This window comes from Dicentrarchus labrax, unplaced genomic scaffold, assembly GCF_905237075.1.
Source record: "Dicentrarchus labrax unplaced genomic scaffold, dlabrax2021, whole genome shotgun sequence".
Taxonomy (NCBI): Eukaryota; Metazoa; Chordata; class Actinopteri; family Moronidae; genus Dicentrarchus; species Dicentrarchus labrax.
The window spans coordinates 2953994-2972583 of record NW_026136723.1 but is presented as its reverse complement, the minus strand read 5'-3'; the positions used below and the strand labels follow the sequence as shown (position 1 = coordinate 2972583).

The following is an 18590-nucleotide window of genomic DNA, read 5'->3' as shown; positions in this document are numbered from 1 at the left end:
CCTCCTTGCTTTTGATTAAGAGCTGCAAGAGGGAAGTAGAGAGAGACAGATGGAGAGCACTGCAGGAAACGTCAGGAGTTTTAGGTAAAAATCATCAACCTAAACATGAACTCCGGCTGCAGCAGAGAGGAGCAGGACACCTCCACCGAGGAAGAAATGAGACGGAAGTGATGAGCAAGGGAATTAGGATGAGAGAACAGGCAGAGGCAAACAGAGAGGGAGGGACGGGGAGAAAATGATGGAAGCTGATATTGGATAGGAGAGCGAGAAATAGCAGGTAAACCCCCAAAAATTTGGTTTTAGGAACGATTTAGTTTGAGATGTGGTGATAATCCTCACTTTTATACGATAGCCAATGAAATTGCAGATTGGCTGGAAGGTGCAAACCTATGAATCACGTGTTTGTTATAAGTTCTAAATTAAAGGTCCAGTGTGAAACATTGAGGAGGAATATAATACTCATAGTTTTCATTAGTGTCACCTGAAAATAACAATCATTATGTTTTTGATTATTATCGACAATGAATACTAAAATCTGAAATCTAACAGTCTCCTGTCACATTAACTATCAGTAGAAGAAAAAGATATTAGTACTGTTGAGTTTTAATCCATATTTTATCGTATAAATACAAGAAACAGTTTCTGTGAAATTTACAGTCTGTAATATGAAGAAAATACTATAAATGGCCGTTATTGCTATGAGATATAACAGTGTTTTACTTTTACTGTCACTGATTGACAGTTTTTTTTTTTACAGTGCATGATGAATGAACTTTGTCTTTACAAGTTTGGACGTCTTCAGTCCGACCAGCCAACAAACCAGTCGGACAGACAGAAATGAGTACGTTGCAGTCTGTGCCACAGCCATCATGAGTTTTTATGGGGCTAAGTGCCCGGCGAGGCTGAGAGCTGTCAGAGAGAAGATGCTGATGGCTCCTCCAGTCCCTCCAGTATCACTCCACCATCTGTCTGACAGCAGCTACTGGGAGCGAGGGAGGAGAGGGGAGGAGAAGGGAGGGAGGAGAGGACAAATTGGGAGAGTAATTGTAATTTCAGTCCCCACAACCAGCGGGAAGGACGGAGGTTCGCTTTGAATATTCTTCTTGTTGAAGTGAATATTTGTCACAGACGAGGTAATAAAAAACTCATCTCTGCAGTGTTTTAGTGGTGGTGGATTCTGGTTGAGAATAAACACTTGAACTGATGGAAACTAACAGAGGAGAGCGGCCAATGATGTGATAAAGTGATAAAAAAAGTCTGCAGTAAAATGCAGCCGCCAAAATAAAAGCAAAAAGGCTGAACAGTCAAACAAATTATCAACTAAAACACAGCGAAAAGGAAGAAACTGTTTCTGAGGAAGAACACTGAAATATAGTAATTATAGGAGCGTGAAACTGTACAATTCAACATGTAGAATAACCAATAATAAATTAATATCTTACTTTCACAAAAGGTCCTATTTTCACCATAATTTAAACACGATTGTACTTTGCAGGAAATAAAGTAAAGTTACCAAAAACATCAAAAGTCATCCAATCAAAACCAAACATATCTGAACTGCTGCTCTCAGACCACTACTGTACCACTACTACTCTACTGTACGTATTTATTCAGTTAAATTGAGCTCCTCCTGCATTTATCACTTGCAGTCGACTTTTCATAACACATCGTACTTTTGGAGCTGTAGAGTTGCACATGCTCAGTACCGGTATCAGCCACTCATAATGTGCATTTATAAACCCTAAGGTCGAACACATGCGCTCCTTCATCGGCCTTCTGCATGTCCGATACGCAACATAATATACCACGTTTTCCTCAGGAAGCTGATTTTGTGCCTAAACCAAACTGCGACCGTTTCACGACATCAACAAGTCTGACTGGACGTTATTACGTTAACCTACAGCGACATATTGTGAAAGCGCTGACAAAGCTGTAGTATTTGGTGAGCTGAGCGTGAGAACATGTTGGTTGGACAGAAGACATGAGAGGAGGAGAGAAGACACAAAGGAAGAGGAACTGACTTCATCAGTTTACCATCTGTTCACTTTCAGCTAATGTTCCTGAGGAGGGACGGAGAGGAGCTGGATACTACATACGTATATATACATGATTTTAATTTGAAGGGAAGCAGCTGTGACATGAGCAGACTGAAGTTTTCTTTTCAGCCTCTGCAGGTCTCCTCCACATCTGCTCACCACGTCCCGCTCAAACATCACAGCCACAGAACAGCTCAATAACGAATTAAAGTTATTGAGCTCATTTGCTTTTTCATCTACACAAGTGGTGGAAACAGAAACAAGACGGCACAAAACTGACTTTTAGTTCCTGGTTTAGTTCCTAGAACATAAAAAGACACCTGTATCGGGCCCCTCCCTCCGGTACCTACCAGACCCCGCTGACGCAGCGGGTAGACAGGGCCCGGGGCATGATCTCTGAGCCCTGCTGCATGAAGCCGCCCACCGGGAACCACAGACTGTTCCCCAGCGTGTACTGGTTCTCCAGGACGTCTCGCCGCTCCCGCAGACACGGGTGAGGGTTGTACCACTCGTAGGGGCTGAGCCTGCAGGGGGGGGGACAAAAGTAAAGCAGTTAGAAAAGTCAGAAGAGACAGCTCAGACAGAAAGCACCGGATCCACCGAGAAGATCTTCAGTACAGAATGAAACTGCTGTGAAGCGGAGGGAGTGAGAGCAAGTTGACCGGAGACACAAACATGAACCACCTCTTGACAAGACAAGGTGTCTCCATGCCGTCTTCTGATTTGTTGTAACAGTGTTGTTGTGTTTAGAGAAATTCTAATAAGATTTATTGTGATAATAAACTGCTTTCCCACAGATCTTACAGATGGGACTTTCCTTCCTTCTTATAGAATCCAAATGTCTTCCAAACTTTAGATTTTAGCTTTGATGGTGGGCTGTAAACTGTGTCGGGGTTACTCTTGTTGCTCTTATGGCGTTGACCTTTTACCTTTCAGGAGAGTGGAGATGAATTCATAACTTTAGAATCAGACCATCGACCAGTTCAACCGGTTTTAGTACTTTACTTTGTGTAGAATTTTCAAAATAAAATACCATGTGCAGACTTTCATGCAACATCAACATTGTGACACCAGACCTGAGGTCAATCAGGAGATTTGACACCACAGACAAACGAGAAGTTCATCTTAGAATTGGAGAAACACCATTTTGTGTATTTAGTATACAAAATCCACAGTAAACAATGCAGCAGTGAAGACGCTGAAAATGCGGATGATGGAGCACTACACTCCAAATGACAAAACATTTATTGGTCAATTGACTGCACTATTAGAGGGCATACACAAAGTACTTTTATTATCCCACAAAGTACGTCTTCTGAGATTTGAACAGAAAACAGCTGAGATGTTAAATGTGTTTGTCCTACCTGTCTCAGACAGCGCTGAGAGAAATTCATACTTTCACACAAAAGGAAACAACTTAATGACTGTGTTTAGTCGCTCGACTGGAGAGTAAAACAGTCATTTTAATGTTTGAACTACGAAATTACAGGCAGAGAGAGAGAGAGATGGAAGAGAGAGCTGCACTTACTAAGACTGAAATAAAACAAAATGAACACAACAAAACACATTCATGTTATTTTGTCTCAAAGAAAAACACTTAATGATCCTTTCCTGTTATTTACGGGTATGAATAGCTAGTGTTGAGTTCTGTGCTTTGGCGAGCGCTCACACACACACACACACACACACACACACACACACACACAGGCTGAGGCAGGTGTGTTACCTGGCGGCGAGGAAGAGGACGCAGCTGACAGCGAGGTAGGCCAACAGCATGAAGAGCCAGACAGCCGGAGAGAACGGATCCAGGAAGGAGAAGTAACCTGGTTTACGACCCTGAAACACACACATAAACAAAATCCGTCTGTTGGGTTTCTCTGAGACTGAACCTTTGCCAATGTCCTAAAATAAAAGGTTAAAATAAAAGGTGTAACTAATTAAAGACTCAGCTGGTCTTCTTCATCCAGACCGTGTTGGATGTAGTCTGACTCACAGGAAGTAGGCTGCCGGTTTAAGCCATTAGCTAGTCCGCGGCGCCGCTAACAACGGGATGTCCCGTCCCCAAAAATGGACGTCCCGAGCAACGCCATACAGGCAGAGGCGGGTGTGTTACTGTTTGCACGTCACCGCCCTAAAGACCTTTGTTGGCATTCTCCTCCCCCTCCACCTGTGCACTTTCTTGTTGCTAACGGTACTAATGTAAACAAGCCAGCAGCTGTTTTCTTTTGTGGGGTGTTAGAGCCGAAATCTTTTTTATTGTGTTTATATGTATCAAATCATTTGCATGCAGAAATGGATTGTATTATTGGAGTATCATTTATTGGACTGTAAAGCGTTGTGGATTGGTAGAGCCACAGAGAAGGTGTGTGCTGTTAGACTGCACCTTTAATACAGGTGTGTCAGTTATTTTCAGTTATTTTACTGTATTTTTTGGTGTTCCAGCTGTAATATTACCTTTCTTTTAACAGTGTGAAGTTTAAAAGCGATGATGATCTTGCACACTGACGTACATATCTCTAATCCCAAGTATTCGTTAATGGGGAGGCGTCGAACCACGTGAACTTGGAAAAACATAAAGTTTAACACCAGTGGAAGTTCTAATGTCTCCAGCTGGCAGCAGTGAATTGTGATAATGACCATCTGCCGTTCACGGCACTCTGAAAGCTGTCAACGTCTCGGCCTCAGAAACACAACCCGCACTTTCTGATTGACAGCCGTGCATTTTGGAAATTGACACTCCTGGAATGTTTTTTCCTTGTTCAGCTTGTCACATTTCCTCAGCACGTAGACATGTGAGCCAAATAAAACAGCCAAAACAAGATAAAACCAGCAAATTGCAGTTACAAGCTTTTCAAGTGTTAATGACCGTCAGTTGATGTTCCCCGGCGAGGCGCTTCCCATCGACCCATTTCATCACCTCCCCTCCCCTGCTGTTTATGATGCCCCCCTCCGTCTATTGGAAAAAGGTTTTGGCAGCGAAGGCGGTCGAGGAACTCCCAGAATGGACCCAATTAAAGCAGACGACTGGAGCTGTAATGGAGGCAATCAACTGTGTTTCTGCTTTTTGTCCATTTTGGCTCATTTAAAACACACCATGTGAAGCCGGGCCAAAGGCTTGAATCTGATCAGACTGCTTTGTACCACAGAATCAGACAAGATATCTCGCGTAGACATGTGGATCAAAAGAAAAGCAGGCAGGTGACAGCAGGTACATCCAATTAATCTGTATCACTCCCATGTTTGTCATATCTCCCAGTGTGGTGTTAAAGCTGCTTCAAGAGATATTTGTGACATTAAAACCGAATCAGAAACAACTCTGTGTAATGTTAGATCCTAAATCTACAAAACAACTTCATTCGATTACAGCATTATGATTCTGAAATGAATCACTGTTATTAGTTTTGCTGTTGTTGTCTAATGGATTGATGGATTGATGGATTGATGGTTGATGGGTTGATATTCGCGTTTTCACATTTTATTAATTCAAATTTCTTTCTGGGAGAAAATATCCTCAATACTTTATTGATCTGCAGTCTTTTAAACTGAGTGTAATTAACAACAAGTGGGCTAAAACATGGCTCAAAACTACTGAACGTCGCTGAAGGTTATTTGAGTTTATAACATTTATACTGGTTTAAACTGTAATTTAACTGGTCTGACACCACAAGTAACAACATAAAGTTGATTCGATTGTTGTGTAGATGTTTCTCTGCAGTCTGATAAAGAACAGAGAGCAGGAACATCACAAAGTTAACCAAACAGCAAAAACCTGATATCCTCCAACACTGTGATGTATTTCGTTTGTTTGCCGTGTTTTGGATGTTTTCTATCTCAGCAGGAGGTCATGTTATGTTTGTACTTGATAAATAACAGACAGTAGATCAGATGGCCACAGTCTGCAGAGCTTGTTCCAACCTGACAGGGTATCAGAGAGGTGAGTTTACTGCATCAGGACAGTTCAGATGTGTGTCAGATAAACTGTCGATCATCCAAACTCAATACGCTCACTTCTCAAGACCTTTCCTTGTAGTTGTCTCTGCTTTAAAGTTTTCACTGCAGGGCACTGAAGTAAAGCACATGTGGACAAAGAGTATTTTAATACAGAATAATAGATAATAGATAAGATACAAATTGACTCCAGCTACTTCAGTCGGGTCTGTTGTACAATAATCATATGCTAGTCTTTCTGGAGACATTGTCTAAACTGGATTTAGCTAAACTTTCCAAAGACCTTTGGACATCTCTGGGAACTACAATGTTAAATATTGTTAATTTATCACTTGCGACTGGCACTGTTCCCACCATTTGTAGGACTGCTAATGGTAAATGATTAATGGACTGCACTTACATAGTGGCTTTATAGTCTTCCAAACACTCAAAGCGCTTTACATGCCTTATTCACACACCAGCATCGGGAGCAAAGTGGGGTTCATATCTTGCTCAAGGACACTTTGACATGCAGCAGGAGGAGCCGTTGATCGAACCGCCAACCTTTTGATTAGTGGACGACTCGCTCTACCTCCAGAGCCACAACCACGCCTGTTACTGCTGTGGTTAAAGCTCTACTTAAGAAACCACACCTTGATCGACCAGTCTCTAACCTTCCCTTCATTTCAAAGGTATTAGAAAGCGTTGTGTCTCAGCAACTTTCAGCCCACATAATTAACAGCAATCTTTTTTAACCGTTTCAATCTACTTTCAGGCTCTGAAACTGCACTTAGTATAGTGGTAAATGATGTTTTGCTTTACTATTGATTCCAAATTCGACCTCTGTGCTTCTATTACCTGATCTCAGTGCAGCTTTTGATACCATTGATCACAGTAAACTCCTACACAAAAAACTATTTGGTGTCTCTGGCCTGGCTCTCGCATGGTTAAAAATCGTACCTATACAAAACAACACAATGTTTTCCTGATTTCCTGCATAATTAAATTAGTATTTTCTGAATATGGAGAACCAAAGGGCTCTGTTCTCTCCCCTCTGGTTTTCTCTATATATATCAACTCTTGGCCAAATAATGCATTTATGGAAGAAATGTCCACCTCTACACTGATGATACTCGGCTGTATGTGCCTCTAACATGCCTCAACATGGACACAAGCTTGATCAGGTAACAGTAACTCTCACAGTGTGTGAAGGATGGGACTTTTAGCTGCTGATGGTCGGCCGGGTGTATGAATAGGACCTTGATACAGCTGCGATAACCCCGATCAATACTGCAAAGACTCTGGAGAAAGATAGCAGCGGGTAGAGACACGTCCATCTTTAAATGCTCCAGTTTTTATTTGAAATTTGTTTGAACGTGATTCCTTTTATTCAACTGTGGAGTCCTACAAACCAAACACTGCCTGTAGATACTGACTTTCAGGGATCTTTATTCAAAGGTTTAGCAGCCACCGTAGTTTCTCCCACACACTTCAGAGCCCATTCTCATTCCCAGGACGTCTAATACAGACGCGAGTAGTATTCAGTTAGTTGCAATCTTAAACTTCACCACTAGATGCCACTAAAACCTACATATTGGTCCTTTAAATACAGAATCTTCGACATGTGGTTGTGATGGAGTTGTTTACAGGCACTTCTGAAGGAGCAGTGATTAAAATAAGAAGTTGTACAATTAATTACTATTGCTGTTGAGGAAAAATTAAAACTTTTTTAATAATAAGTAATGAGTAATTGATTACGTTTCACTTGCCACTTGGGTTGATATGAAAAATTACACTGTTTTTACAGCTTTCTGAAAAGTTAAGAACTCAGAGATGTAACTGCAGCATTACAAGGAGCTGCAATAAAGACACATTTCAATGACAAAAATATGCATTAACACATGAAGACTTCCAACATTTAGAAAGAAAAATCACCTCATCAATCAAATACATGATATAATAATTTATCAACCTATTTGCGTCGTATGAGAAACATCAGGAGCAATCACACATTGTTCTAAATGACAACGATGTCACTTCCTCCTCCTCGAACACAGCTGGTATCTCCTCGTGATGATGTCAGCGCTCCTTGTGCGCGCTGTAATAAATTGTTGTGCCTCAGATGAATAGCGGAGTGATAATATATTGAGCACTAATGAATTGGGAGCAACAGCAGACATAAATTTACACTGTTCAACACCAGGGGGCAAGAACACGATGGCACTTCACTAATGTGTGTGCATAAGTCAACAGCTTGAGCAATTAAAAAGATTACCATCTTTAAGAGTGCTCGGAAGCTATTTAGATAGACGCTGTATGTGTGTGTTTGTTTTATATAAAGCTCTTTAGGCTCATAGACATGACTGCATTGTTTGTTCAGTTCCTTTTGGAGTCACAGAGTAGTTATGAGATTTAATGTGAGTTCGTTTGTGTGATGCGTTTAAGGACTTGTACACATTCAGACACTTTGTCAAAACGTTTTGTGCCTTCAAAACTCTCTAATCTCTAAGTTTAAGGGATTTTTCCTGTTTATTTTACATTTCTGTATATTTTAACTACATTGAAAAAGTTACAAACATATCTTGTGAATTTAAATGTCTAATGTTCAATAACGTGAAAAATAACTCTAAACTTTAAATAATCACAATCACATGTACATTTTTCCCATAAAGAGTTAAAATACATTTCTATAGGTTTTTTCACAGATATGTTTATTTAATACATTAAACTGTTAAATTCAAGTTTGATACTGTTAATACATTTCTAAATTACCGGTAAAAAAATGTGTTGTGTAAGTTTAAATGGATTTGTTTGGTAACTGACAGATATCTTGTATACTTATGGAAGTTTTAACAACCATAATGTTAAACAAATGTTGTTTATCAGTGTATAAGCATTGGTAAACTGTCAATATACAGTTTTTATCAGTGAAAGTTAAGTTTAAAAAATAAAAAAGTTTTCACAACAAAAACTAGTGGCAGTTCCAGATTTCATCTAGAGCCAGTATGAAAACGTATTAATATTATAATTGAATATTATTGAATTTCTGACAACAGTTCCTCCTCAGCGTTACACACTGCACCTGAAAGTTTGCAAATACACAAACTTAAAGTTAAGAATCAGCTGACCTGAGGAACAGAGGCACCCTAGCAGGATCAGTTAGACCACAATGAGTGTGTGCGCACCATCATCAGCACAGCCTGTTAGCCAGTCTATGTACTGTGTATAATGGTCACCAGCGCTGCACTTGATAACAGCAGCCTGCTGTTTAGTGGAGTGGATTTATGGCGTCTCGGTTCAAATCCCCCAATTCCGACCGGGACCAGGAAGTTCCTCCTTCAGATGGAGACCCCACGACTGCTCGTCAGCTCTGACAGCGTAAATCACCGCCGCAGGCCGTTACCGCGAGTAAAAATGTGCTTGTGGTCACCTTAATCCTTAAATAAACACTTAAGAGAATGAAGTTGGGACGGCACCGCGCGAGGACGGCCTCGGCTGTACACACATTAAACAGCTGACTGATCACTGAGTCAATACACTGAGGCGCTAACAGTGGACTGGATCAAACATGGAGGACAGATGGTGGAGGTGAATACTGATGAGCTGCAGATGTACAGTATCTGCAGGCAGTGACACTGCAGCACATCATCAGTCTGCCCTCGGAGGAGACGCATCATTATGTTCTAACGACGACCACCAATAAAGACACGTTTTATTAGCGTTTATTGTTATTAGCAAAGACACCAAGGCGAAATATTTTAGGACTCAAAAGCAGTCGTAGTTGCTACATGTCAGCACTTTACACTGTAAAAAGAAAGTATGTTTTCAGGGTTTTTCCCGTTTATTTTCTTTATTAGTTAAATACATTGAAATATTAATGAAATTACAAAAATAGCCTGTGAATTTATATATATAATGTAAAATAATGTTATATTTAACATTGTAATCTGATAAACGTATTATTTGTATAATAGCAGTGCTCGTCTGTATTTATAGGTAATATAATTGTTTTAAATGTGTAAATATCTTTAATTAAGCATTAAAAAGCCGGTGAACTTGGCATAGATATTGATGGGGATAAATGGACTAAGATATGGACTCAAACAAAGAAAATATCTGTGTGTAACCGTGCCTGATTGCTACAATTTAAAATCTCTCCGAACAAAAGACATAAAATGAACTCTACACTCTCACCTGCATATTTAAAATGTAAAATCTCAGTGGGCACCTATACTCATTGTATCTGGTCTTGTCCTAAAATTCAAGCATACTGGATGGATGTTTTGCAAGATCTGGAAAATATATTTGGTGTTGTGTTGCACATGGACCCTCTCTCTTTAATCCTGGGTTACCCCAGTCCAGATACTATTGTGGACGCTAACTCTGCCAGACTGTATAATATCCTCACATATGCAGCAAGGAAGAACATCTTTCTGTCTTGGATAAGTGACAAACCCCCTACTAAATCAAACTGGCATAAGATAATTATGGAATGTTTTCCCCTTGAGTACCTGACCTGTCTGCTTCACTCTTCAGAGGGACAGTTTATGAACATTTGGACTCCATATCTTCACTTTTCCAGCTCTACAGTGGCTTCAGTGCTTTCGAGTGTTGTCCTTGGCTAGCCTTTGGCTCTTTTCCTGTGTCTTGCTCATAACACTTGCAACCTGGTCATTTTAATGTTCCAGAATTGTGAACTGGGGTGTATTTTTTATTTCTTATTTTATTTTTTTTAAATTTCCTATTTGGGGGCATGTGAGATGTAAATGTGTCTGTGACTGTCTAGACCAATGTTGTACTGAGCGTTGTTGTTGTTTTATCGTTGTGGTTATGTTAATATATAAAAAGCTCAATAAACATATTTCAGAAAAAAAAAAAAACATTAAAAAGCCACAAAATTACATTTAGATTTTTATGTAAAATTAAAGCCCAAAACTGTATTTTAATCATAGAAAATTACTATATTTATAGTTATTTTTTAGGTTATTTTACAGCCAGCCAGACAACCCCAGCTTAGCTTAGCTACAGTTAGCTAGCTGGATGCCCCTGTCTCACATCACTCTTGGCTAGTAGAAAGCTAACGTTAGCTTTGTACCGCTACATCATTTATTGTTGGCTAACATCACCACCGTTTTTTAGAGGTTAGTATCATGGATCACGTTAGCTGGGGAAGCTAACGTTACAAACTAGCCACCACTCAGATAGTAGTATTTTTGAGATTACAGTAATTATTGCTGTTTACACTGATAAAAACTGTATTTTAACAGTTTACAATGCTTATACACTGATAAACAACATTTATTCAACGTTTTTGTTGTGAAAACTTCCATAATTATACAAAATATCTGTCAGTTAACAAAAAATCCATTTAAAATTACACAATAAATATTTTTACTGTGATTTTAGAAATGTATTAAGAGTAATAAACTTGAATTTAACAGTTTAATCTATTAAATAAACAGTAAATATAATATAAATTATAGATTTGCAAAATGTATTTTAACTGTGTTCTAGGCAGATATTATGATTATTTACAGTTACAGATAATTTACGTTATTATTATTGTTATTATTTTGTAATCTTATTAATATTTACATGTAAAATAAACAGGAAAAAACCCCGTAACCTTGCAGATTTATTTTTTACAGTGTACATGATCGGCCTGTCCCATGTTTTCCACCTGAGCCTCCGTCAGACTCACAGGAGGTTGAGAGGCATCAAGTTCATGTTTCACATTCCAGTCAGGGAGTCACAGATCCTCCCTCGGAGGATGAAAAACTCATATTTTTCAAGCAGCAGCAGCAGCTCCCGTCACCTTCCCCCCAACTGAATCATATCATAAAGCAGAAACCAGCATAAGAAGAAACATGCCCTCTATCTGTGTCCTCAGCTCTGCTTTTATCTGCTCTCCCAGCTCTTCTCCCGCCCTAAGTGATCTCTCTGGTCGCAGGAATATTTGCTGTTGCTTCGTCCTGAACTCAGAGTTTGACTGTGTGACCCGAGCAGTCGGGGGACTGTTGTTGCCTCCAGCAGCAGAGCTCCCGCTGAGGAGGCTGTTTGTGACCGCCGCGCTTTCTCCCCGAATTCATCAAACCGCCGGCCGGACGGAGAGAGACACAGACAGGAGATGTCAACAGGTGCGAACGCCTCGGTCAATTAGTTAAAATTTGAGTCGACTCTGCCGGCAGATCGCAGAAATAAATGGAGCTTTTTTTTTGCGTCTTATTTTGAAGAAGACGGACAGCCTGTCGGGCTTTTTCAGAACAAGTTGCTTTACGGCCGAATCCTCCTTTAATGTTCATCAGCTGGAGATCAGCAGGAAAATTCACCCAAATCACAGCAAACATTTATAGCAAATTACTGCTGGAGCCTGAATCCAAGGAGCCAGATTAGAGGGTCATCCAGATATCTTAAAGTCCTGGGCTAAGTTGGCTAACATTAGCTGTACGAGCTAACGGCATATAGCATTACAGTTAGCTTCTTTTAGCAACATTTCATCTGGAAACTCCATAAATCGCCTCGGTACCGCTGTCGTGAAACTATCCTCTGTCTGTCTCTGAGGTTCACTGGGAGGCTGCTGAGCCCCGTTCAGTTGCTAACAGTTAGAATAATTGAGGCAGAGCAGCCGGAGGACGTCAGAGGGACAACCAGACAATATTCTCTCCATAAAATATGATCCAGTTTCAGATCCAGGTGAATGTCAGGATATTATTGGTTGAAATCAGTTAATTCGTGCTGACGTAAGCACGCGTCACATTTAGTTTTACAGGAAGAAATGAATGAACTCACCAGATGAACCCGGTAGAGGATGCTGATCCCCAGCGTCATGAAGGGTTTGGAGAAATCGATCACCTTCTCTCTCTCCGAGGTTATGGTGAAGCCAGCGACCGCCAGATCGGCTTTCTATAGAGAGAGAGAGACAGACAGCAAGAGAGAGAGACGGAGAGTGAGAGACAGACAGACATAGAGAGAAAGTGTAATTTAGCAACAGCAAAGGTTTTTATTTTTAGCCAAAAATGTGACTACCTGAGCGGAGGAGGGATTTCAAACAATAACTTTTTATGTCTTCTGAGTGGAATTTACTCCATAACTATTTAGTAGTTGTGTAGTTAACTTTCCTTATTGGCTGTAAGTTTACTGAACTGAGTGCATATACAGTATGGTATATTTAAAGAACACGAGTGGGATGAACTTAATTCATAAACAGTTTGACATCATCTGTTGGGTCTCCAGAGAAACACATTAAAGTTCTTTATTTGTTCACAACAATTACAATAAAAACATTCATTCTCCCTCCAACAAACACTATTTATAAAAAGAAAATCATAAGACACAATACAGGAATAAAACAGAATATGTATGTAGACAGGTTTGAACACATCATCCATTTGTGTCAATTTAAAACAAATTAGCTTCTGAGCTCTAACTAGCTACCAGCCAACATTTATATATATGGATACTGCAATATTATTCCATCAAGTTAATGCAAAACTGAATCCAACAGAGAACACAGGACAAGTGATTTACAGAGATTTCATATATATGAGATTTAAACATTATTTTAGCAGCCTCTGCCTGTGTTGTATCGCAGCCTCTCTGTGGTTTGTTTCCATAGCCGGTCTGCTCCGACTGAAACTGCTGTTTTTATCATCTACGTCGGTGAATTAAGGATTTATTTCCACCAAACCAGAGTTGGTGATTGTTGGAAACACTAACAGAGACGCTTTTAGTGAGTTTAATTCTGTTTCTGTCCACTTTGAATGAAGTTACGATGATCTGAAGGTAAAATGAGTGTTTTTGTCTCTGGAGTCTGGTGGAGAGTGATAGTGATATTACGGCTGTTTGTGGTTAAACTAAAGGTCTATCTCTGTAGGGATCCTTTCCATAATGCTGTCAGACACTGACAATAACAACCTGAGTCTGTCAGTGGCAGAAACTTCTAGTGGACGGACTTTGACGGGCACAATTGTCCCCGAGGATTAGCATTAGCAGCCATAGCAGCCTATTTTCTCACTTAACTGATTAATTCAATTCAATTCAATTCAATTTTATTTGTATAGGGCCAATTCATAACAGAAGTTATCTCAGGACACTTTTCAAATAGAGCAGGTCTAGACCGAACTCTTTATAACATTATTTACAGAGACCCAACAGTACCACCATGAGCAAGACTTTGGAGGCAGGGGCAAGGAAAAACTGCCTTTTTAAGATTGATTAAGGGTTAATTTTACAGTTGTGGTTTTGATGAGTTTTATTTTCTGTCAAGTTGAAGTGTGTTTTACAATTATGTGCTAGTTAAAATTACTAGTTTTTTCAATGGAGTCTGGTGGGTGGTACGGGTCATTGTTTTAATCTGAGATGCTGGAGTGTGACATCTAGTGGCAAGATAGTTTCCTGTATAATAACCCTTTAAATGAAAGTGGATTGGAGGATGAGGAAGGGAGGAAGAGACTCAGTGTGAGTGAGAAAAAAGACGAGTAAGAAATGAGGAGGAGGATGTTAAAAAAAACATCAAAGAAGAGACAATGAGAGGAAATATGGAAGAGGTCAACGAGAGGAGAGAGGGAAAAAAACGCCGGAGAAAGACCGAAGAAGAAAGGAGGAGTCAATTGGGGTTAGGCGTCAAGGACATGAAAGAGAGAAGAAGAGGCACAGTAGCAGATAGAACAGAAAGTATATTTAAATTGATCTAATATTAGTCTAGTACATTTGAATAAACAGAATGAACAAAGTGCATAAAAATGAAACAGATTTTCATTTGTTATTCTGTTCCTAACTGCCTAATGGCTCCTAATTTATTCTGTAATGAGCTGAACAACCTCCAGTGAATTACACTCATGTTCAACTATTTTGCATTAACAGAAAACACAATGCCTTCAGGAATAATGTTTTTTTATTATTCCTGTAATGACACACTCTCTGGTTTATTTCCTCTCGGCTCGGCGTCACTGTTTCAAAACCTCGTCAATGAGCAATATTCATGTTATTAATTAAATCAGTTAGTGTGTCACTTAAATATCAGTCAGTGATGCTCAGAGTTTGCAGCTTGTGGCTGATGGTGAATGTTTTAAAGCTCCAGTGTGGAGGAGGATCTACTGTAAGATATATAATATTCATAGGTATGTTTTCATTGGTGTTTAATCAGCTGAATACAAGAATCATTGTCTTTCTGTTACCTGAAAATGAGCCCGCCTAATTACGCACAAGCCTAACCCCATTGTTTTTAACAAGGTCATTTTCAGTGCTGTTTCCTTGGTGTTAAGCTGTTTCGTTATGGTTAAGAGGTTTTATTAGCATTAAGATGTTTCCTTAGTGTTAAGCTGTTTCCTTAGTGTTAAGCTGTTTCCTTAGTGTTAAGCTGTTTCCTTAGTGTTAACAAAGAGATGCAGTTGTTGACCTTACCAGCATTGCTGTACGAAAGGTTTTAGAAATGCTGCTGGTGGTTGCGGTCACGCTTTAAAGCATCAATGTAGTTATTTTCATACAATTATTTCACATATTTTATTGTATACCCCTTGGAAAATATACTCAGTGGTGGGCACGGCCATGTTCACCAGAGGTGGCGGTACAAAATAAGGGTATTCATGTGGACAAAAAATCAGAAGTGCCAGCCCATTTGAGGCACTGTCTTGCGTCCATCAGTAGGATCGAGAAAAACAACAGAAAAGAAAAACAAGTCTGGCATTTGGAGACATTTATCAGTTGTTACTGATACATTAAAATAACATCTTTTCACCTGCAAGAAGGAGAAGACATGAAATCTCTATTATGTGGGAGTGAATGGTCCCACGCAGGGCTCTACATAGAGGGACTTGAATGGTAAATGGACTGTACTGATGTGCTTTACACTACATTCACACAGTGATCACACAGGCAAAAGGCAGCAGGAGGAGCCTGGTGGACAACCCGCTCTACCTCCTGAGCCACAGCCACTTTAAGTTGGGGATATGCAAACATGCCATTGTATGCAGACGACACTGTTTCTTATTGAGTCCAAAATTGTCATGTTTGCAAACTTTTCTTGAACTTCTGGAGCTTTTTTCAAACTATTCTAATTTGAAGCCAAATTATGAAAAATGTTAAACTCTTAGGATTTTGGGAGTGAAAATCATTAGTTAGTTAGTTAGTAGTTAGTTATTATGCTGATTTCTTTGCTTATCATTAATCTTAGATTAGGGTAAATAATATTTAATTTATTTCAGTGAAGTGATGAAAAAGTCTATTATAAATAACTAACTAATAAATAAATATTATAGTTTTAATTTCTTGTAATAAGCAAAAAATTCTAAAAGTTTTGACATTTTTTCTAGTTTGAAGGCCCATTAATGTCTTTAATTAAAATTATCTTACCCCACAGGCAGATTTTTGTTGCTCCATACAAATGTTTTTATTATATTTAATAATATTTGGCTTGTTTTCTAGAAGGGCTGTTTGTAGCTGTTTTATAAAGTCTATATCTGGAACCAGGCTTAAGAGTCTGAATGCATCATGATGTTTTCTTTACAGACGTTTGTGTTTCTAATAATATTCTCTTTGTCTTGGTCAGTGTGTGTGTGTGTGTATGTATGTGTGTGTGTGTGTGTGTGTGTGTGTGTGTGTGTGTGTGTGTGTGTGTGTGTGTGTGTGAGAGAGAGAGAGAGTGTTTTCCTGCTCTCTATAGTATTGGACACGCCTCCATCTCGACCATAAAAAATGAACAAAATCCATTTTTCTGTTGTGTGTTTTCAAGGTTAATGGTCTGCCTGCAGCAGCATAAGTGCAGATGACGATTACTGTCTGCTCTGACTGATATTTTGGCACGTTGAGCTGACCTGGAGTCAGCCCAGCAGCCTCCGATTAAACAGCCATCTCTTACTGCAAAGTACAACTTGCAATTTTTCAGCCACAGGAGCCGCAATTAAAGGCGGCACCTTTGTTCCAAATGCGTGAACCTTCTTTGCAGAGATTCTGAGGCTTTTAATGAAATATTGATTTTTATTGTACAGAAGTCATTGTTGAGGGCGCAGTTGTTACTGAATGCATTACGAGTTAACAGTGAGTTGTTATTGAGCAGCTCCCAGCGGACAACGTGCCTCTAAAACTGCCAGATAAGAGCTTTTGTTCCTGTCGGGGCTCAGTGGGTAAATCACTACCATTGAAGGTAGGACACGCTCCTGGTACTGACGGGGGGCCTTCTATAATTGTTTCCCTCAAACAAATTGGATTTAGACATCCACTATTTTGTTATACAGGTGCATGAGGAACTTCATATCCTGTAAAAAAAAAGAAAAGGAGATCTCTGCCTCTGCGTTCAGGGTTTGTTAAAATCAGTAGAGTTTAAGCACTTTGAAACACTAGTTTGATTCAATAAAGTGTGCAAGAATCTACCTTTTTAAATAGAACTGTGCTGATAATATTTCTGCATTAGACAAAGGAGATCAGTTAAAAGGGCACTGCTGTTATAGCAACAAAAATCCAGTTGTACAACAAATAAAAAATAAAAATTCAATTGATGAATAAAAAAATCATTTGTACGTGTTTTTCAGCACATAACTTGGAAAGGATAAATCCTCTTGAACCAGTTTGTGAATTTAAATCCACGATTGAAAGTTATTCAACCTTGCACTTGAATTGTTTTATATATGGTACATCTGCTTTTATAGTTATTTTAATTACTTGTTTTCTGCTATCTTGTATCTTTCGTTCAGTTTTTAATTCATTGTTTTCTTATATTTATATTTTAAAAACTTCACTGTAAATATTAACAGCATATCTTCATAAAAGAAGTTAGTTAGTTTTATAACATTTTGTGGGTGTAAGTGACGCTTTGGGTTCCTACGTGTGTTCCGTCCTCCGACTCTCGGTCCACAGACCACACCTGCTGAATGTGCTTGTTGATGGTAGTGAGTAATGAGTGAGCTGACACAAGTATTGATACGCAAACTGATGTTTAAGAGGTTTCTACATCCATTTATGGATAATTGTGGGGGAGGGAATGAAGCTCATTTATGTGCGTCCGTTTCCACAGTGATTGAGATTTATAGAACAATCAGGCCAATGGACAGCTTTATATTTCTCTCCCTGTCTGTACAGTTTGAGTCATAAATCTACAGAGAGTTTGATGCATCTGCTGTCTACTGCAAAATTAAATACCTCGGAAAATAACATGTAAGACTTTTTAATACTTTTTAAGGCCCTTCACTTTCACTGTTGATTTATTAACTTTTAATACTTTAATACGCTGCATTTTTAAGGATTTTAAAACGTTTTTTATGTTTAAAAAAACATTATTGTACTAAGATGTCTTAACACAACCTGAGGGTCAGGACCCCACTCGGGGTCACCAAAGCTTCAGCGGGGGTCGCGAGGCCTTCTTGATTTTAAAGTAAGAAAACTTAATATGTCAGCATATGGTTCATTTCTGTGAAGAAATCTCTTCTGTCGTTCAGTAAACTGACAGTAAAGTGACATATTTTATAGATATTTAATATTTTATCAAAAACTGTTCCATGAACCCAAACACTGAACTCAATAACTGCAGGAAGTTTGTGTAAAACCAGAGATTTTGATGTATTTTGAGCAGATTATTACTTTACTGTAACTTCACAGATAATTACTTTAATAACAGTTCTATAACTTTTGAAATTC

The 18590-nt window shown here is 39.1% G+C and overlaps 1 protein-coding gene across 5 annotated transcripts in view; it reads right to left on the bottom strand.

Moving 5' to 3' along the window:
- LOC127357970 (glutamate receptor ionotropic, kainate 5-like) overlaps window positions 1-18590 on the bottom strand; it is a 177487-nt gene that overhangs the window by 14205 nt on the left and 144692 nt on the right. For all 5 annotated transcript variants that reach the window (XM_051390656.1, XM_051390660.1, XM_051390659.1 and 2 more), the window contains 3 exons: window positions 12753-12866; window positions 3763-3872; window positions 2387-2560 (listed from right to left, as the gene is read on the bottom strand). In XM_051390656.1, coding sequence (XP_051246616.1) covers window positions 2387-2560; window positions 3763-3872; window positions 12753-12866 — 398 coding nt within the window. The remainder of the gene's footprint in view (window positions 1-2386; window positions 2561-3762; window positions 3873-12752; window positions 12867-18590) is intronic.